This window comes from Ambystoma mexicanum, chromosome 5p (genome assembly GCF_040938575.1).
Source record: "Ambystoma mexicanum isolate Mex_15411 chromosome 5p, UKY_AmexF1_1, whole genome shotgun sequence".
Lineage (NCBI taxonomy): Eukaryota > Metazoa > Chordata > Amphibia > Caudata > Ambystomatidae > Ambystoma > Ambystoma mexicanum.
The window spans coordinates 1,016,615,544-1,016,638,044 of record NC_090930.1 but is presented as its reverse complement, the minus strand read 5'-3'; the positions used below and the strand labels follow the sequence as shown (position 1 = coordinate 1,016,638,044).

Genomic DNA, 22,501 nt, shown 5'->3' with positions numbered 1-22,501 from the left:
AGTGACCATCACAGATTGCAAATTAGACTCCTTCTTAGGTAACCTACCAAAGGAGTATAAACTTTCAACACAAAAAAGTCTCAATCTATACTCCTCAATTCGAGCCCAAAGCGGAACCACTGGACCATTCATAGAGAAATAAAAAGCCATCAAGAATGGGATATCCAAAACCACCTTCAGATGTCCCCTGGATCATAAGGTACCTCGGTATTTTGGGTTTCTTCCCAGCACCCCATAAAAATACCTGAAATACCTTATCTACCCGACCAAGAGCCTTTTTTGAAAATCTTAATGGTAGAGACTGATAAAGTACAAAACCTTAGTCAAGAGTACCATATTAATGGCATTCATTTTTGCCCAAATAGTCAATGGTAGTCTTTTCCATTTACGAATATCAATCCAAAGAGCTTCAATGACTATCAATATTAAACCCAAACACCATTTTCATATCTCTAGTGAGGTACACACCTAAATATTTCACAGATCTATTTTCCCATTTATAATTCCAGTTCAGCAAGTGATCACATACAGGAGTAATATATTGAAGAACTACGCTGCTAACTTTCGTTTTTATGAGACAAGTCGATATATGTCAGAAAGGTGCTCGAGCAGCAATGGTTAACCCTGGAGCGATTGCTAAATAGTAGAGGAATGGGGAGGTTGGGTGGTTTAAGTTGACCCGGCGAGTTGGGGGGGGGGCAGTGTGGGTGGGTGTAGGGGGATACTTGGGGTTTAAAGTTTAAAAACGTTTGGTGGCTCTTGCACAATGTATGCATTGAGGGGACAGCATTGGTTAATTTGCGCGACTATTGTACATGATGTGTTATGCAGGGTGACGCGAGATGGGATGAGCCAAATTAAGATATTGAGCTGGAATGTCTGGGGGCTGGTCAATTGTGTAAAGACCAAAAAGACTAAATCGCACAAGCCAATCGTCTGGGTGCTAGAATACTTTTCCTACAGGAAACCCATCTGGTTGCTCAGAGTTGGGTGGGGGGGGGGGGGGAATGAACACCGGTATTATACCTTGTGTTGTGGAAATATATATTTATGAACACCAGCTCTCTGTCTTTTTCAAGCTGGGAAACGGCTGCGGTCAAAATAGCACACACAAATACCAGTAGGCGATGAACCTTACCCCGGAGCTCAAGTCAAGGATAGAAAAGAACACGTGTTCAGCCTCCTCACTGCATGTCTATTTGTATTGAACTATTTTTACTCGCAGAGCTTTCTGTTCACCATGTCAGTGAATTACCTTTCAAGGGCCCTGTGTTATTTACATGTCATGCTAATGCAGCTAAAAAGATGTATATGAAGGACCAAAAGATTCTGTGAAGACAGAGAGACTTAGCGAAACATGCGTTATAGCCTCTCTCCGCTCAAGTGCTTTGTTGATGCTAAATAAATGTATCTACTATTATTCTGTGAAAATGTCTCATTCTTGGTTTATATTCCAGGCGGGAAGGACCTTTTAGGAGGAGCTTACAGCCTTGCTCCAATTTGCACATTTTGACAGATGGCACCACAGATAGGACCTCGTCGGCTAATTCCAGTCGGACTGTGTACCGCAGTTGAGAAAAGGCAGTAGATGACAAACGACCATGAAGCGCACTGCACAATTTGGACTGTGTTTTCCTGCAGCCACGGTCTAAGTTATCCTCACCAGATTTCCTGACACACTGATTTACCCCGACCGAGGTTCTCGCCTGGAATTTCATTTTTGCTTTAGAGACACTGGCACAGACTTGACTGAGTGAGCAGAAGCACGATAAAATAACCCGGTGAGATTGGTGCAGATTGAAAAACTTGTATGAATACATGCTACATTTTTCTTTAATATTGCAATATTTTTTTTTTTTTTACATTTATAAAGCGCTCAAACAGCCCGCAGGTTTCTAAGCGCGGACCCGGGGATCGAACCTGTTGTTGCTTCGTGTCGTCTTGGAAACAGAATAGTGAAGAACCATCAATCAAGTGGATTTGGAGGAAAAGAAAGTAGTGAATTTTAGAGGGGAAGCATGGAAATTGCATGAGGACATATTGGCCCTACCAGGGGCTGTTATCAAAGCAATTGAGAAAATAGTGCCCCTGTCAGGTTGGCATGGTGCAAACAGGTAGACACAGACACAAAGGATGTCAAGTTTCCAGAACCTTTATTTATAAAGAAGGATTTGGGATAACTCCTAACTTGCCCTATTCTATATGGGAGTAATTTCAACCACAAAAAGGAAAAGAACAATAGTCCACAGTCTGTCAGTCAAAAACAAAAAGGATGTCTGTGTCTAACCTAAGCTTGCCCTCACTTCTAGAAAGATACTGTGTAGGGGTTTGGCCAACATAAAAAAAGGGTGTAGCAAAGTAATTTTAGGATAGCACTGCAGTAGCTCTGCAGCTTTCTTCAACAATATTCTTTCAACGACACTGGAGCTGTCACAGCTCACTTACCCAAGTTTGAGCTGCCTGGAATGAGCAAAGTTTCATAAACTTAAATGATTCTCATAACATACTTTTGGGCTTCTTTGGGCTTTCCTGTTCCCCAGAATCCACAGCCCTCTTGTTTCCACAATTTACAGTTCCAATGCTTTTCAGATGCTTCTGGCTTTCAATCACTATTTCACAAGTTTCACAAAGTGGGGTTCCCTTCCCCTACAATTCCACCACTTATCGCAGTTCACCAAATCTTTGTGTCAGACTTTCAAATGCGCATAGTTTACTTCGTTCTATGTGTAACCGCTCTGACACCTTGACTCTCAGGATTGTACCCCTGGCACTCGGTTTCTCAAGTTCCTTTAATTCAACAATTCTTTGCATCGGAGACTTTCAAATGCGTATATATAACTTTCCTCTATGCCTGACCACTCCAACATATTAAGCTTCCTTTTGGCTGAGGCAATGCTGGTGTTTCACTATTTCTTCGTTGTCTGTTACATGGGTCCCATACCTCTGTGGCTTTTTCATATGTGTGGCTTTTTCATATGTGTGGGTCTCGGACACCTTTGGCTTCTTCATATAATTTGTATCTTCACTACAAACCCCACAATACCCCTCCTTCTATGGATAATAATGGACGTTTTTCTGTCTTATTTTCGTGCTGCTTGCAACAATCTTTCCCTCGGTCCAGCCACCCACACGCTACCAGGTTTCTCTTTCTCGTCCTGAAACTTACCGGGAAGCGCGGTGCTGGTGAGCGGTCTTCTGGATGCTTGGAAAGAGGTGGTCTTCTCACCTGCCCCTCTTACACCCTTGGAACTGGCACCAGGCCCAAGAGAACGAGCATTCCACTGGACACGGTCATCAGGCTGCAGTCTGCCTTTCTCCATCTCGCCGGAGACACAGCTCCCTAGCCACGCAGCACCCCCTCACAACCACTGGGCCAGCGTCTCATCACTCTGCTCTCCTCCGGACTCTACAAGCCCCCTCCTGCTGCTTCTTCCTGCTCCCTGGGTCTCATGGTCCACTCCGCCCCTGGAAAACTGGCTTGGGACTGAGAAGGAATCCCCGGTTGGACTCAGTCATGCAGCCTCCCTCCTACTCTCCCAACTGCTACCTCCTCTACTCTCTCAGCAGCCTCCTTTTATACAGCTGGGTTGTATTAAGGGGCGGCATGTGTGTGGTCAGGGTTGGGCTGGTCTGACCTTCAAAATGCCAGTTAAAAGAACACGCCTGTCTTTTAGTCCTGAAAAGAGAGTCAAGTGGAGTCATACGAGAGTGGTCAGTGTTAAATGCCTCATCCTGCCTGACTATTTATGGGACAACCTAATGATAGCTGGTGGCAGTCTTTCCTCCGTTTCTCGAGATGTTTCTCACAGGTAATCCTCACTACTCTCGGTTGCTTCTTCTTCCCAGTATTAGCCGGCAATGGGGAGAGGTGGGGGGAACAGGATAGGACTCATAGTGGCCCATGAAGGCAGAGGGAATGTGGGCAGAGGAATGTTGGGAAGGGGGGATACCATATCTCGCTTCTCGATGTGGGGATCTGTCAGGAATTAATAAGAAAAAGGTTTGGTATGTTTCTATTGTTATTATTCGAAGTGTGTTGGTAATGGTAGTCCCTGGTGGTGATTCTAGTTTCGCTTGGTGTTTTAGGGGTTTGAGCTTCCCTTTTCTTAAAGGATAGTCATGGGGTAGGAGGGAATCTGGATGACAATACTCCATGAAAGCAGAGGGAAAGTAGGATGGATTGGGCAAGGAGCGGCGAGACTACCATGTCTCACCCTCGGCTATTCTTTCCCCAGTCCCCAAAGACCCTTTGTCCAAGTGATCCTCCCTCGCTAGTCCATCCCCAGGGTTGTGATCCAAAAGCGATGGCCCTCCCCTGGCCACCTGAACAAAGGATCCCTGGGGACTTCCAGTGAGAATACGCTTGTGTTGCTCACACCCCGAAATAAATCAACTACCTGTGGACAGGACGAAGGGGAGTCAGCAGAAAAGTACTTTGCAAGGAAGGAAGAGATTTTCTCCTCTTACTTGGATCTAGGTACCATATAAGGGCAAAAAGTCTTTTGTTCACACTTTGTGGAAGGACTGCTCCCACACTTGAAAAATGGCATACAAACATATGAATCAACATGGCCCATGCAGACTGCGGCTCAAATTTGGACTATGGCAAGATATTATGTGAATAGGCGTACAATAGAAAAAGGTGAAAACAAAATTAAAAGATTTAAAGACAAAAGTATTAATGCAGCAAGCATTTCCTGAACAAGGCAGAGGGAGAGGTACGTCACGGGCAAGACTAATATTGAGAGAAATGTATCGGGGAAGAGGGGTAAATGCTCCTCCAGCAAAAAGAAGAGAAATAGCAGATAATGGATGAAATTTATTGCAAAATCCCAGACCATTGGATTCAGGAATGCCTCACGCGTCTAAGGGGAAGAGGAAGGTCTATGGGACCAGGAATAACAAGAGGCAGTGAGAGTCAAGGACAGTAATTATTTTGACCCAAGGTAGGGACAGCAGTATTGACGACCAGCCATATCCAGATTATGCAACATAGGGCTGCCCCAGAGAGGGGAAAGGCAGAGTACAAATACCTGTTGACCCCACAGGCCCATATGTGGAACTTTGTATTGCTGAAAAGAAGCAGAAGTTTCTTTTAGATACAGGAGCAAACAATACATTGTGCAAGTCACCAAACATTTTTAAACTTTAAACCCCAACCATCCCCCTTGTGTTTCACACCCACCCACACTGCCCTTTATTTTGGGGACTGCTGTTACTGAGTTTGCTTGCTCTGGCAATCTTACTTTATGTATATACCTGTTTCAGAGGAGATGTAGAATATCACCAATATTATGTAATCCTTGCAAAATTGGCTCAAGTCTTTGTACGAGTCCACTTAAACGGCAAAATAGAAAGTGTGCAGAACAGAGACCACTAGAAGGGGGGGGGAGCTCACATAGGGACGGGTGGTATGATTAAATTATTAACTACACTTGGAGCAACCAAAATATTCACAAAGCAGCAATAGCATGTGCCACACATAATGTTGGGAAAGCAGTGCCAAGGGGTCATTTTGGTCCCCCAGATTTCCCATTTGAAACCCTACAAATGGACTTCATAGTGTTGCCTCCTTGTCAGAAGTACAAGTATGTTTTACTAATTGTCTATGTTCAGTAAATGGGTATATGCATTTCCCTTGAGAGATAAAACTGCACCGAGTACAGCCAAAACCCAAATAATATTTGTCAATATATGGTCTGCCCTGCTCAATATGGAGAGATAATGGGGTTCATTTAGTCAATAAAACAATGGAACCGTTATGTTGGGCATTGGGCATAAGGCAAACGTTTCATGCAATTTTTCATGCACAGGTGGCAGGTTTAGTGGAACGTTGTAATGCCACACTAAAAAACAAACTATCCAAAGTTTGTGCAAGTAGCAATTTAAGCTGAGTGGATGCTTTAGCATTATTCTCTATGAGAACTGTTGCACATTCTGGAGTGGGTTTGACCCCCAATGAGGCTGTTATGGGCTGCCTCACCAAAACAAACTGTCTGATGTGCCTTACCCTATGCTGATTGATTATTGTAAGGAGCTTACTAAAGCATTGTTCATTATTCATAAGCAGGTCAAAGACCGTCTACCCAGTCCTGGGGGGGGCAGGGGCACACACTCCTGCCTGGCACCTGCATGCTGACTAAGAACTTTCAACATACTTCTGATCTACAACCCAGGTGTAAAGTGCTGGTGCAGGTGCTCCTGGCAACACAAACAGCAGTCAAATGCGACAGTCACAGACACTGGATTCATGCCAGCCATGTGAAGAAAGCACCTCTACTCCTCCTGCCACGCAAGCAGCCTAAGGATGGCTGTGTTGCTACACCACTTGTCTTTTCTTCTGAAGAAACATCTGCTGGGAAATTGTTTTCTCCAACTACACTGTGCCCCAAAGACATTGTAGGACCAACAAAAGGGCCACGCTATAATCTCAGACCAAGAAAACTTGAAAGAAACTGTACAAACAAATTATTTGGGAAAAGTCTCAGGAGAGAGCAACTATCTCGGCAGTCAAGACCGCAATCTTTAAAAAGGACTACCTGGGGAGTGGTATTTTGGATACTCCAAAAATCAACATTTCCTGCCGCCACGGACACACTGACCATGCCTTTTCATTGTTCTCCTCATGACAACAGAAAATTGCCCTACAAAAATAATATATTAATGCACTGACAGAAAATGGCATCATTCAAGATTGTGCTTTTGGTTTTTGGATCCTGCTTGTACTACTTGGCGCGTTTGTATTATATGATATGTCTTGGCCCCTTTCAATAAAATCTACACCTGTACACTTTATGTTACAATGGCGAATGTTCCTTCCGATCAGCTTTATCATTGTGAATCAATGAGTAGAAATGTGTTTTGTTACCCTTATGCATAATACATAATACACACAAGATGGTTCAGCGCAGCAAATGCTATGTATGCTTACAGTTTCCTGCTTTTGTAGAAGAAGGGCTCCCGCTGCAACAGTTGCCCCTCCCGTTCTTTGCTTCATGTTATGCGTGACATGTGGCTATATTACGTATAGAAAGTAGAACTATAGTTAAAAGAATAGCGCAGGGAATCACTAATATCCGCTATACCTCCAGTTCTTCCTCCTCCTCTTTCTATGCTCAGTTACAATAGCAGAGGCTGTGCAAAGGAGCCTGTGAATTTGTTAATCTCCCATATGCTACGTTCCCTTTGCCAGATGTGTTTACTCATTTCTCCTCCCGGGCTGCCCTAGTGACTGTGGCAGCCCAGGTTCTACCTACTGCACAGCTATTGGATAATGACCCTCATTTATTTTCCATCCCTTCCTTGCATTTCCGGGCCTCCAACATAACAGGGGCCGTTTTTATTGAGAACAATGGCTCGCAATTCCTACCATTCCTAGAGATGACACTGATGTTCCCTTTCATGTTTGCGACTGAGTATTTCATTTGTGGCTTAATGCTTACACTTGGCTACCTCCACATTGGATATATTTCTAGCCGTATCTCTTAGACCCGCTGTTGCTGACCACCCTACCAGACAGTGCAGAACTGTTATTCAGGACAATACTGGTGCACAGGTATTTGGCAATCTCATTATGATATGATAGGTTATTTATAACGCGCTTAATACCCAGAGGTTTCTAAGCGCGGACCCAGGGATTGAACCTGTGTTGCTCCGTGTCGTCTTGTTTCCAAGTCGAGCACGCTGCCGCTAAGCTATCCTCCTGGGACAAGCAATCATCCCCTGGTCTCGCCCCGACATAAACTCTAGGGATATCTGTTGCCTGGCTAGATTGTTAGAAGAAACTATTAATGTCACCACTGAAATATTGCATAATATTACTGTAGAATTGCACATGGTACGCATTGTGGCTTTGCAAAATAAGTTGTTTTAAATAGGATACTTGCAGAAAAGGGAGGCACATGCAAAATCCTAGGGGTAAACTGCTGTGGCTATGTGCCCGACACCTCCACTTCTGTTCGCAAAGCAATAAAAAAATGTGCATGGTTTTGCTGAAAAAGCCCACATGCCTACTGGCACATGGGACCTTACTAGCTCCTTTTGGTCCATCGTCAGCTCTTTTGGCTGGAAAATTGGTATTTTCCTAATGATAGTTGCCTTATTTTTCTTAGAGGCCCGTTTTCTTCTACATTGTGTACCTGTTTGCTGCCAGGCACTTGCCCGGTTGCTCAAACCTCCTGTTTCATCTGTATAGATTAGTAATGCATTGATAATGCAGGATGTAGCAATACAAGAAATAATGGCTATTGACATTAGTACGGAGTCTCTGTTCCCTTCCCAACCTGTATATCAGAACTTGTGCTTATAAGATACCACATACAGTATAACTGATGTTCAAAGGGCCGTTTGTGGAAATATACATTTATGAACACCAGCTCTCTGTCTTTTTCTCTCTTGTAATGTCTGCTCAAGTGCTTGTTGATGCTAAATAAATGTGTCTATGTGACTGTTATTCTGTGAAAGTGTCTCATTCTTGGTTTATATTCCGGGCAGGAATGACCTTTTTGGAGGGGCTTACAGCCGTGTTCCGATTTGCACCTTTTGACAGTATTTCACTAGGGAGCGAGGCATTGCAGTTTACCTGTCAGTAGACGATTGTTGATGATGGCGGGCGATTTGTATTTATACATGAGTACTTGTGTAAGAAGGAGGTAGAACTGCTTAAAAGCTATGGGCCGAGCAATGATGACCCAGATGACCCAGACTTCTATCTGGACATTCTTGACCGGTTCGCTGGGTTCCCCACGGGCGAGCTCCTCTGGGTAGATGCCTTTAACACAATAAAGAATGTGTCCCTAGATAGGCCCTCTACAGGCACGCGCACTATCACCAAGGCAGCTGGGTATGGTAGATGTATGAAGAGTGCGGTATCAGGAGAGAGAAAAAATAAATAGATAAATAAAATAAAAGAGTTCACTTACTATTCCACAATGCATGGGATCCATTCTCATATTGATTTGTGGTTACTCTCGGAGTCCCCGTTACAGGCAGTAGTCAACTATACCATATGTCCAAGAACTCTCTCTGACCATTCTCCCTTATTAATAGTGTAGGACAATATTGGCTTGATCTTCTGTAGCAGTGTTGTGGCAGGCGTTTGAAGTGTCTGTATGTATGGGGCATACCCAAGGTGTCTGGGTTTGGGGTCCTGAAGTCAATTAGGCATGAGCTAAATGAGGTGGAAATGAGAATCAAGAGATTACAAGATCGCTATGAGAGGGACCATACACCAGCATTGCTGGCAGAGGTCAAGCTCCAACTTGACAATTTCCGGGGTCTGGCACAGAGAGAGGTTACATTTCTGAATAGGCCATGGATGGCGCGCTGATATGGGGAGGCTTAAAGGCCTAGACGCCTGCTGGTGCGAATGGCGAGACGGGAAACAGGTAGGACTCTAATCACACACATAGATATGAAATGGGCACAAGGGTATACTTGGACAGGAGCATAAATGCAGTATTTCACGCCTTTTACTTGCGTTTACATCAACCCAAAGGGGATGCATCTGTGGCTGAAATAAATAAGTACCTATAAGCCACACCGACCAGGCTGCTATCAAGAGAGGCATCTGAGGCCATTAAGGTCCCACTGACATAGGAAGAAATGAAAGGGGCAATCATGGAACTACCCAATTGCAAGGCCTCAGGGAAAGATGGATTGGTGGCAGAATTTTATAAGGAGTACTGCAACACTCTGATCCCATATCTACGTCAGATGTGAGAGGAGGCATTGGGTAATGGACGCCTCCCCGAGTCTGTCCACGTGGCCATGACAACTGTACTAGCAGGGCCCCCAATGACTGCGCCTCATATTCTCCCCTCTCGTTAATCTATGTTGACGCCAACATTTTTGCAAAGGCTGTAGGAAACTGGCTACTACCATGCCACATTTAATCCATAATGACAAGTCAGGTGTTATGCCTGCTAGGACCACAGCCTTAAATTTAAGAAGGTTACATAATGTAATGTCTCTTCTCCACCCTCCGATTCTAGTGCAGTGGCAATATCCCTAGACATGCAACAAGCATTTGACACCGTGTACTAGCCATTCCCATTTCAAGTGCTGCAAAATGCTGAGTCTGGCCCCAGACTGATCTTGTGGGTACAACTGTTATATACAGCATGAATAGCCAGGGTCAGCAAGAATGGGATTCTATCTGAGGGTATCCGACTGGAGGGTGGCACGAGGCAAGGGTGTCCACTGTCCCTGCTATTGTTCGCACTGGTAATCGAACCACTGGTGAACCATGTGTGATAACGGCATGCAGAGGCGGCCTGTGGTTGGGTGGCCCTCGAACGCTGATATCCTTATATGCGGATGACATATTATTGTATACCAGAGACGCATCCAGAAATGCGTGTTCAGTGATTGCAACGGTAGAAGAATTTGGGAGGTACTCAGGACTACATCTCACAGAAAGGTTGGAGATGTTCCCATTGTTAGGCGCCAATTTACGACTTATAGAAGTACATCGGTTAAATATTGGGAAGGCCTCATTAAATAACTGGGCATAACTGTCCATAGATCGCTGGGAGAAACGGTTCCATTGAGCTATACAACTTATGTAACACTGCTTAAAGCCAAATTAGCAAGCTGGTAGAAAATTTCCGATGTCGCTAATGGGAGTTACTTAAAATGTTAGTACTCCAGAAACTACTGTATTTGTTTAATAATTTTCCTATCCGGGCGGTGTGATGAATCTAGCAATGGCGTCACTGATTCTCTTACGTGGCCAGGGAAAAGCAGAAGCTACCTGACTGACCCTGTGGGTGGCTAACTGGGCGAGGACCACATGATAGAAGACCAACTCCACAGTGGCAGGAAATAACTAGACCAAAAGAACCTTGCAACCCCAATTCCTAGCTACAAACATGTGCCCCTGCAACATGCCTGTATGGCTTATTGTAAAATAGATTAAGTATTTCCAGGTTTTCTCACCCTAACATCCTATTCACCCCCTCCCCCCCCCTTTTTAGTACGGAGACTTGGAAGAGAGATGGAGTAATCAAGATGACTAGAGACGGTAAGCCAACACTGCATTCTTATCTTTGGAAACTTTTACTTAAGCCTGGGAAGTTTAAAATGGACACAGCTGACCAACATGTGAGAGAGAGACACAGAGACTGAATCTGTTGGTAACTTGTTCCGACGACAATCAGAATGCTGGAAGGGAACAAACCATGACAAGCAGCACAGAGGCTGACACGAATGACGTGCAGGGATTCAGAACTAAAGGCAGTTTACTGCTTGGTCGCCACAAGCAGCTGGAGCCAAATAAAAGCACCGGGCAACAAAGCGAGGGGCACCAAAGCCACCCAGTAGGCCCAGAGAAAGTGATTGGGTTGCCGGAAGTGAATGGGTTACCAGGGCGTCTGAAGGTAAATGCTGTGTCGTAGCAGCGTGAGAGTCGAAGTAGAGCCATTAAAGTAACTGAGAAGGCGGCACAAAATATTGAGAAAGGGTTGGTGACCCAATATGTGAAAAGTGGCAGGCTCAGGGGCAACATGCTCACCTTGGAAGCAAGACAACACAGAGCAACACAGGTTCAATCCCCGGGACTGTGCTTAGAAACCTGTGGGTATTCAGCATGTTAAAAAAACCTATCATATCATTAAAGTAAATCTGAACAGTGTTGAAAAACGGTCGACAACCCAATATTTGAAATAAGCAGCTGAAACTGACACAAACTTTGTTGAGAAAGGGACAGTGACTCAACATCTTAAAGGAGTAAGTGAGGGGTCAGAAATGAAAACCAGATACAAAGTTGTCATGTTTCCGGTTAAAAATATTTATTAACTTTATTAATTTATTTAGGTTGGAAAATGCCTCTGTGGCCCTGCTCTATGGGGAGTTTCCCTACCAAAACCAAAAACGAAGGATCTGTCTTTGTCATGACGTCAGAAATCAAAAGTCGTCCTTGTGTCCGAAACGTTCTATCCCGACCCTGACACTACTAACAAAATAATAAAGTGAGAAGGGAAATGTCTTTAACCTGGTATTTGCAAAAGTGTTCCTAAAAAAATAAATAAAAATAAAAAAAGCAAAAATAGCTCCAACGTAAATGTTCTCAAAGATGGAAAAGACCTTTGTTCCAGAGGAGGATTCCCTTACCCTGGATTCCTCATTGGTATCACAAATGTCCTTCTTGACCCACAACAATCCTGTTCGGTATGAAGCTGTTTAGCCTTGTAAATCCTTCTTTAATAAAAGTCCCTTCTTTAACAAGCACTGTATTTGCTGAACACTCCTTGTAACTTGCCTGCTAACCTCCCCTGCCAGGGCTCTTTATGCACTTCCAACTGCCTGGTGTACTCTCCTTCTAGGGCTTCTCATATATTATAGTTCCTCATTACATCCAAGCAGCATATACCTTTTTCAGCTGGATAAGTTTCACTGTTCTTTTAAACTTTCCCTACATCTGCACTCATTTGTTGGTGGGGGTCGGGTTGGCACTTTGCCCTTTCGATTCACAAACAAGCTTCTTGTTTCACTTTCCAAAATTTCATACTGTTCAAATTGTCTTTGGCGCAGTCGCCGAAACGCCCCGGGGTCCCCACCTTGCTTGGGCTGACTCACTGAATCTATGTAGCGGCTTTGGTCTTGTTTGCGCTTACGCGGCGTACCTTTGCCACTTGCACCCCACTCTGGGCGGCTCTGATGTCTGCCCGGCTTCGCCCATGGCTCCGCTCCTGCACGCATGCTTCTTTTCAGTTGCCGGTAACAAAACCGATTCTTATCCCTGCTGCTGGACACCCAGGAATCCTGTCGTGACTCATGGAATCTCCACGGTCCGCCTCCCTCGCACCACGTTACATTCCTTCTCTGTTGGTGAGCTTCTTCGCACTGCCACACCGGCTCATGTCTCCAGCTTCCGCACACCTTCAATGGAGATGCCACGTCTTCTCCTGAGCGCTCTCTCATAGTTTGGTTACCATTTTTAAAGGTCCTGCGCACAGGTGATTTTGCTAAACAACTAGCACGCTTATTGAATTTGACACTCGTGCTGCTCTGCATCAATTCCTTCATCCTCCTCGTCTCAGTACTTAGGTGGTTGTGGGAATTGAAGTCCACTGATGGTTCCTGATGTATAGTACTTGGAGAATCTTTCTCAATGATTCCATATGGACGATTAGTTCTGCATGCAGGAAAATTAGTACTGAAAATGCTTTTCTTGGAGCTTTTACCCTTCATGTTATGGATGTGAGTTTGGCATAATGGGTTTTGGGAAAAGGTTTTTCTTGTCCGTATAGGGGGAGGAGGGCAACAGGCACATGGTGAGAGGCCATTAGGGTATTGGGTAACAGGGGGTCTTCCTCATGAGAAAAATGGGGGCTACTGCGCCTCATTCAATGAAGCCATGGCATCTCCCGGTGGCTATCTCCTCCCATGTAATCCTCTCTCATATAGCTGCTCTTAGGGTCAGGATCATGTAGCAGCTGTCGTCCTCTGGCCACATGGGAGGAGGCTACCGCCAGGGAATCCGTGATGACTCCACTGGATTCATCACAAATAGCTGAAGCTGATGTGAACTTTGCTGAGAAGGGGTTGGTGACCTAATATTGGAAAAGTATTATTTCGTGGATGAAAGAGAGAGTGATGTGGAGAAAGGAAAAGCATCCCGACAGGAGAATAAACCAGGAGTGAGAAAAAGAAGGATAAAGGAATATAAAAAGCGAAGAAGCATAACCCTTTTTCCCTTTTTGGAGGAGTTGTCACTACCCTGGCATGAGAGTGTACCAGGGATACAAAGAGGAAGTCAGTGGAAAAGGGAAGACCTATGCCCCTTTAAAGCTAATGAAATTACAGAATATGAAGAACTGAATAAGGAACAGTTTGAAGGAGGCTCAAGAGAAGGTTCATCCCCCTTGAACAAATGTGAGCTGTGATAAAGTAACTTTTAAAATAGAAGATATCTAGGGGAAGGGAACCCCCACTTTCCCGCTGGAACTGTATTATTTTCTGTTCTGCACCTCAAGACATTATATTTTGGAACTCTGAAAGAAAGCTACAAGAGTATAGCTTACAGAAATCCCCCCACCCCATTATGCACATTATACTGAGTTTAGAGCGTGAGGGTCAGTTTAGGGTTTTGGATACAGGACAGATTATTCTCTTTGTTTAAAGATCCTGACACAGACGTTCACTGGTTTTGTTGAGGCAGGGAGACCCCCTCATAGAGATAGGGATAGACAGGATTTCCTCCAAACCCTCCTATTATTTTGATAAATAAACGTTTATAGCCAACACTTGAGATGCCAACCTGTGTCCGAGTCTTGATCGCTTGCACTGGGCCAACCTTTGTCCGAGTCTTGATCGCTTGCACTGGGCAGACAGCTGTTTCGTAAGCTAAAGTCATGTACATTATTCATATGGGGTAATCGTGGCATTCGCATGGCATGGGCATCTATCATACTCGGCGCTCCCCACTTGGAATTATATTATTTAGCAGCCCAAGGTCTTTATGCTGCATTTTGGGAAGAATTGGAGGACCCCCCGCCGCATGTCAAATTGTAAAGGAGCGTGACAGGTGTGGTGCCCTTACAATCTATAATGCAGAAGGCTGAATACAAGCCATGGGGATCATTAGATCCGCTCAAATCCACTATGAAAGCCTGGGCTAGGCTTTGCAAGATGCGGGCAGTTGCGGCCCCATATTACAGATGGGCCCCTCTCTGGGGACGGACAGATCTGGATCCAACCTTAGACCCCCTCGATAGAAAAGAGATGTGCTGGTAATGAGGCAAACCTATTACATATGCCATGTACTTTCCCACGCTTATCAGCATATCAGTAAGGGGTTACTATTAAGGGGTTAGCACTGTACTAAGGGAAGTGATTAGGCAAATGGTCCCCTTGCTGCCGCTGGTTTGTATTCTAGGCTTCACTGGGAAAATGGCAGAGGAGAAGTGTACATTTCTGAATCTAGGTCTACTGTTGGCCAAAAGATGTATCCTGATGGCGTGGACACCCATCGACTCCCATCGGTTGATGAATGGTTACAGGATGCAACATGGGCAATCGTCATGAGGAGATTTATGGAACTCTAGTCCATGCAAGAAGCAGGCACAAAGACATTTTGTCAGACATTTGCCAATACCTCAGTGACCATGAGGACGACACTGGGTGCCAAATGGGGGAACTGAACAATTTGCCACCCTCCAGCGTGTAGCAGGATTTGTGTTGCAAATGTTCAATCTATGCAACATGTGCGATTACCTAGTGCGATTGATTTGTTGTGTCACCAAGCAAACTTATACAAAACTTTAAACAATGACTGTGCCCACTGTAAAGGACATGAACATAGGGACCTCTGCCCATCAGCCTGTTACATCAGAACCCATCTTGGTTATTCCTGATTATCAAGTAGAGCTAAGGACCCCAATAGTTGTAGTTTCTGAACTCAACGGCAGACAAGGCCCCCAATTATTGACATTAGTAATACCCATAAAGAAGTGGCTGGCCCCAGAAATTCTAATATTTTAAGGGTGACTCAGGGCAGAGAGCCTCCTTCTATTCCAGCAATCTTCTGTAATTAACATCAGGAAAACAAAAAAAGAACATGAAGGTGAAAAAGATCAAGGCTAGTTCATCGAGGAAATTACTGAGAAATTTAAAAACCAAGGCAGAAGTATTGAGTTGGACTCATCTAACATTAATACAGCAAGTGAAGCTATTTCTTCCAAATTAGGGACACAAGATGGAAAGGTAGTTTTGGGGCTAAGGGTTCAATGTAATAATAATACGGCGCTAAAGATCCAAGATTTGGGAGTCAATTAGATCAACATTGGTCATACTCAAGAAATAGACTGCATAGTGTCCACATAAAACGGTGCACTGTGACCAACAAAAACAGTTACTGATTTAGTGGGAACATCGTTTTCCATTCTTTATAGGTAATGACTCACAAATAGATACAATTGGGGATAAGTGGTTGGGAGCCGGGCCCTCCTCCTGAACGATTACATGCTCCAGGGAGCACTTTCTTCAGATAAGAAGAAAGGGAAAGCTTTGGTCTCTGATAAATTGGTTGCAAGAAGTCCTTGTGCCAACCTTCCGTAAACAGGAAACAGTAGGAGGTTAGGAGGTATAGGATCACATAGAATATTGTTGGAGTATACTGTGATTAATCCAATGGAGTCATCACTGATTCCCCAGAGGTGACCTTCTCCCACATGGCCGGGAACGGCAGCCGATACCTGATCCTGACCATGGGGGTGGTTTTATGAGCGAGGGTCACATGGGCGGAGACAACCACGAGGAGAAGTTTTGGCTCCATTGGTTAAGACGCAGTATCCCCTCCTTTGAGGAAAACCCGTTGATATCCAAATTCCTAATGGCCTATTGTCATTCCAGTCAGGCTGCCACCGCTGCCCAAACACCCACAACTCTTCAGAATTACAATTGCCCCAAATATTCTTTTTCTGCCACTTTAGCTGATGAGCCTTATTTTGGTATGCAAAGTTAGGCCCAATCCTCCACTTCTGCCTCTTAACATTAGTTTGGTATTCAAAATTTGAAGCACAGGCCAGCGGGTAATCACAAAGCGTTCCGGGGTCGCATTCAACTAGTCAACTTACTGGGTGCTGCATACGCGTTTGCTCGCTCTGCAGCCTTTGTGCCTTCTGCTTTCTCTGCTTCCCGCTTCCAGGAAGGTCGCTTTCTTCTGCTCCCCACAGTCCTTGCTAGTCAGGGAAAGAGCGGAAGTGCTCCTGTGCTCACCTGCCACCGGAAAACAGTTCACTTAGGGGGAAGCATTCGAAATGAATGCTTCCCACATGCATCCTCTGCACATGAGATCTCCAGATGGAAAGCTTTCAGTAACAACACTTCCCGCTGAGCAATCTCGACAGACACAATGCTTGAGGGCAGAGACCCCCACGAAACCGTAATCCGCTTTCCAGTATTCCAGTATGCGGTGGCTCCGGCGTATCTGCTGCCACTCAATCTCGGCGGCTGCTGCAACGTGGAGTCACGAACAGTACTCCACACTTTGCTCCTTCAGCTGCTACTTCTACTGCAACCAAAACAACAATGTATGGCCTGCAACCTAGAGGCCTTTTTATACTCCCTAGCACCTCTCAGGTGTGGGTCACTGAAATCATTAGACTGCACCTTGCTCTACAGCTCAGACAAGCTTGGGTGCTCAGTCACACTACCAACTTGTGTAGTGCAGGTCTATACCAAAAGTTGGGTTACCTAATACCAAGAAGACAAGTGTTGTGTAGTCTCCCACAGGGTTACTACATCAATTCTTGCCCAACAACCTCAGAGGAGATGGAGCTGAAAATGGGACTTTTTGACAAGTTCCAAGATGTGAGGGAGTGAAGAGAGAGAGGAGTCGAAGAGGACTCCAAGGTTTTGGCTTCCGATGCAGGTGAAGGGAGCAAGCCCATAGAGGTGGCCAGAGTGAGGGGAAGGAAAGAGGAAGTTGGAGTCCCAAATAGGAAGGATCTCAGTCTTGCTGGCATTGAGGGAGAGATCATTGGAGGCACACCAGGACTAGATAGCAGATGGGCAATCAGGAATGGTAGAGGAAGAAAGGGGAGCATCAGAGGGAAGTTTGAAAAATAGTTGGGCATCATCTGCATACCATTGGAAGTCAGGGGAGAAAGTGGAGAGAAGGTGAGCAAGCGGAGCAAGAAAAGACATGGAAGAGCCAGAATGAGAGGTTAGAGCCCTGGGGCACGCCACTAGTGGAGATAGCGATAGGAGATGAGAAAGAGCCCAGGATGACCTGGGAGTGACGGTCAGTGAGGTCAGCCAGCCCAATGCCAGCTCCAAGAAACCAAGGGTATCGTTTAGTTGTTTTACAAGGATGGAATGGTTGACCGTATCAAATGCAGAGGAAAGATCAAGCAGAACGAGGACAGCGGGGGAATTTGTGTCAAGCGATGCAAGCAGTTCTTTACAGGTGTTTTCATTACAGCAGTTTCCGTGCCTCTGAATCGGAATCCAGATTGATGGTTGAGTAAGCAACCAACAAACTCAGTATGCTGGGCCAGTTGGGGGTAGACCAGCTTTTCAAGGAGTTTTTCCCCAAGGAAGGGAGTGATAGAGATGGGGCGAAAGTGAGGCAGACACGAGGGGTCGGTTGAAGGTCTTTTCAGGAGGGGGAGCACAAAAGAGTGTTTGATGGAAGAGGGGAAATACCCAGTAGCAAGTGCAGAAATCAGCAAGTGCAGGGGCAAGAGAGCCGATGTTGTCCTTAGTAGTTCTGGAGGAACGGGGGGAGACCTGTTTGGAAGAGACCTTCATAGAGCAGACATCCCTAGTGACCTTGTCCGCTGTGATAGGCGAGAAGGAGGAGAGAAAGGCTGAGGAAGGTTGGGAGGCCAGGGCTGCCAGGTGTGTAGGAGAAGGGAGGGGGGAAGGGGAAGGGGAGGAAGAAAGAGTGCTCAGGATGTTCTGAGTTTTTGCAGCGAAGTGGGTGGCCAGTGAATTGCAAAGGGCCCGAGAGGGAAGAGGCGAGGTCGAGACTGCAGAAGGATTGGCTAGTTCCCTTGCAGATTTTAAAGAATTCAGCCGTGTTAGATCCTCCAGAGACACAGGCCAGGATGTTGGCCTTCTTCTTAGAACGAATGGTGAGACAGTATTGCCTTTGGAGAAGGTGACAGGCCAGTTTGTCAGAGGATGAGCCAGTGGGATGGCACTTCCGTCATTCTGCAGCACTGCATTTATGCTTCAGGTCTGCTAGATCGGAGTCATACCAAGTGTTAGGCTTGGTGGCATGTTTCAGGCGGATCCTCATGGCAAGAATGGCGACAGTGTTGGAGATGGCGAAATGGAGGTTGCTAAGAGCAGAGTTGGAGGTAGGGTCTGTAGTGGGAGGAGAGCCATCACCCTAGAAAGTGTTTGAGGACTCAAAAAGTGTTTCTGAGGACTCCACAAGGAAACTTTTCTGGCAGAGTGCCTAAAGAGCATGCCTCCCATAGAGGCCTTCTACTCCAGCTACTCTGTGTCAGTCAGAAGCTAATTTGGTCTAAAACCTAAAATGGGGGAATTTACCAAACAGGCCCATAGAGGCAGCTCTCTACCGCCATCAAACTATAGATCACTGTCCTCTTGAGAACAGGGTTACAGTTACCAGACTTGGTACTACACCCATCCTTTCAGAGGGTGAATTCATTGAAGCAGCCCCTTTGAAGCCCATTAACAAGGTACCAATCCCTCCTAGTCAAGGAATTTACTATACCAGTCCCTCCTGCAGAGGGGCAGAAGGGTTTACTCCATCCTTTTTATTTCTGGTGGCAAAAGGATTGGGAGGCTTGAGGACTATCATGCATCTAAGAAGGCTGAACAGAAATATCCCTTTCAGGATGGAGACCTATTAGTCAATTATTGTCTTCCTTGTTTCAATGGGCAGCTTCATGACAAGGATGCTTGGTACCTGCCAAACGTCCACTCCCGCTAGCAATTCCTGAAGTTTGCTTTAGAGGTCAACCAATTCCAGTTTGTGGTCCTCCTGCTTGTGCTGAAGGCCACACCAAGATTCTTTCCAAAGTGCCTATAATCCTTGGTGGGCATCCTTCATCACCTTGGGAGTTCTGTCTTCCACTCTTCTGATGCTGGCTAATTAACGTCCTCACAATGGGTGAGAGGACCTTAGAAATCAACTAAGTGTGCAACAACCTAACTCTGTTCAGGTGGCTCTGAAAACTTGCCAGGTCTTGGGAGTTCATAAGGGTTCTCTTTGACAACCAAACGGGAAGGTTTCACCCCCACCACCCAAGCTCTTAAACTCCAGTCCACACTTTTGACTCTCTTGGCTGAAGAGGGATGATGGCTCACTGTCCAGTGAGACCTGGCAGTCAGTGTCTTTGTTGTAACATAGGCAAGACACCATCTAAAACCCCTGATGAACACCTCCCGTCCCATTGCAATCTCTCCTCTGTGAATTACTCCCACTAGGACCTGGTAACTGGGTACGTTCAGGTGAAACTGGGGTGGTGGTTGTTAGATTTCTACATACCACAGGGCCCCCATCCTGTGGTCAGACTAACCATGTATGCCAGTCTCTTAGAATGGGGGACAACCTGGGCCCCATTGTGTGTCCCAAGGAAGTGGCTACTGGGAACTTTGATGAAATCCCAGAACTGAGGCAATTTATTGGCACATTTGGATGCCAAATTTCACTTAGCTCTAATTGCAACACCACATGCTCCCTTACCTCTTTGCTGATATGAAAATCCCATGCCTACGAGGGTTCTCTCATGTACCACCCTTTGTAACCTCTTCACCTCCTCTATCCTTTCCGTTCTCCTGTACCTCCAAGTGTCTTTGGAATTTGCATGTACCTCCAACCCATCCCAACTCGGGTCCCATAGACTGGTTGCGTGACTGTACCTTTTCCTCCACCTTCCTCTTCAACCTTTCTGCTCTCCTCTACTTTCCCCTTCTCTCCACCCGATTTGTCCTCAGCTCCTTCCTGAGACTCATCCTCAAAAATAGGGGGGAGAAAGATAGCAATAACGGTCGTACTAGGCCTTGTGACAATCGGATTGTGCACGTGCAGTAACTAGAAGTGCAAGTGAAGGGTGGGGGGGGGCAGGGGTTGTATTGGACTGCACGAAATGCGAAGTGCTAGGGTGGGAAGGGTAGTGCTGGGTAAAGAGGAGAGAGTGCAAGTGGAAGGAAGGGGGTGTGGAGGAGGCAAGAGGGCCACAGGGGCTAGGTGAGCGGTAAGGGGAGGCTAGGAGGGAAAGTGCCAGGGATTGCATGGGGTGCAGGGGGTAAGGAGCCACATGCTAAGTGCAAGGAGTGGGGTGGACTGGGCAGGGAGTAGGCCTGGTGCCCTGTAGAACTCAGAGGGAAGCAGGCAGCCAGTCACGGTGGCAGACAAGGGTGTTAGCAGGGGAGGGGAGAGGGAAGGCAGAAGGGAAAAGTTTCCGGAACTTAAGGCGATCTGGCTCAAGCCTGAGAGGGGCAGGGATACCATTCCAGCGGGAGGCTTCTGTGGAGGAGAGAGAGAGATCTACCCCCACTCTCTGCTTAGAGAAGCATCTGATCTGCAGAGAGTTGGAACTATAAGACTGAAGGGCTCTATCAGGGAGGTATTTAGGGAGAGAGAGTACAATGTAGCGGGGTCCCAGGCCCCAGAAAGCTTTGTGGATGATGCAGAGGGACTTGGGTTTGATCTTAGCAGCAACCGGGAGCCAGTGGAGCAATTCTAGGGCTGGAGAGATGTGGTCCCTGGGCTTGAGGCCAAGGATAAGTCTTGCGTCCTATTCTAGATTAGGTGAAGGGGGGGATAAAGAAAGATTGAGGAAGAGGCTGTTGCAGTAGTCCAGCCTAGCGAGGACCAGAGCTCTGGAGTAGGGTGAGGAAAAGGAGAATGCATTTGAGGAGGTGCAGCTGATAGTGGGCCTTCTTGGAAAGCTCCACGAAGTGAGGAGAGAGAGGAGTCAAAGATGACCTCAAGGTTTTTCCCCTCACAAGAGGGTGTGGGGAGGGGACCTATAGAGGGGGAATGGGGGAGCAGCGGGGCGGGGGGATGATGGAGCTGGGGTCCCAATGAGAAGGACCTCAGTCTTACTGGCATTAAGGCAGAGATCATTGGCAGCACACCATGTCTGAATGGCAGTCAGTCAGGGATAGCAGTAGAGGGTAGCTTGAAGGAGAGCTGTGTGTTGTCTGCATAACACTGGAAGTAAGTAGAGTAGGAGGAGATCAGGTGGGCCAGTGGGGCAAGGTAAATGTGGAAGAGCTACAGTGAGTGTATAGAGCCTTGACGGACGCTGCAGGTGGAGTGTGATAGGGCAGAGAAAAGGGCACAGTTGAACCTGGGAAGGTCAGTTGGAGAGGAATGAGGTTAACCAGTCCAGTGCCAGGTCTGTGATGCCCAGGGTGTCACGTAGCGGGACAGTGTCGAAGACAGAGGAAAGATCAAGAAGGATACAAACGGAAGGAGAGTTGGAATCGAGATTTGAGAGCAAGTCTTCACGGGTGTTCAGTACAGCAGTTTCCATGCCTCTGGCTGCTCTGAAGTCAGACTGGTGGCCGTGGAGACAACCAACAGATTCAGTGTGTTGGGTCTATTGGGAGATGACCAGCTTCTCCAGGAGTGTGCCCAGGAAGGAGGTAATGGGGATAGGGCGGTTGTTAGCCAGGGAGCAGGGGGTCAGCAAAGGGCTTTTTTGGGGAGAGGATGCTTGAGGGGTAGCAGGAAGGAGTCAATGGCAAAGGAGTGATTTCAGAAATGAGCCACAGCTGGCGCAAGGGAGGCAATGTTGTTCCTGGATAGTTCTGGAGGAGCAGGCGAGCATCTGTTTGGAGGAGACTTTCATTGAGAGGACTTGTCTAGAGAGCTCATCCCGTGCTATTGGAGAGAAAGAGGGGAGTAGGAGGGAAAGGGGGCCAACAGAGGCCGAGAGCTGGGGAGGAAGAAGGGAGGGGAGTGGAGGAGAAGAAGTGGTAGGCCACTGAAGTACACAGAGTCAGGGATGGCAGGGGAGAAGTGGAGACTGCAGTAGAATTGGTGAGTTCCTTGCAGATATTAAACAGT

The 22,501-nt window shown here is 46.3% G+C and overlaps 1 protein-coding gene across 2 annotated transcripts in view; it reads right to left on the bottom strand.

Moving 5' to 3' along the window:
* Window positions 1–22,501, bottom strand: part of BLOC1S5 (biogenesis of lysosomal organelles complex 1 subunit 5) — a 435,506-nt gene that overhangs the window by 355,222 nt on the left and 57,783 nt on the right. Inside the window, exon 3 of one of the 2 annotated variants that reach the window (XM_069613490.1) lies at window positions 5,034–5,072. The exons of the other annotated variant lie outside the window; for it this stretch is intronic. Within the exon in view, the coding sequence (XP_069469591.1) occupies window positions 5,034–5,072 (39 nt within the window). The remainder of the gene's footprint in view (window positions 1–5,033; window positions 5,073–22,501) is intronic. 2 annotated transcript variants of the gene reach the window in all.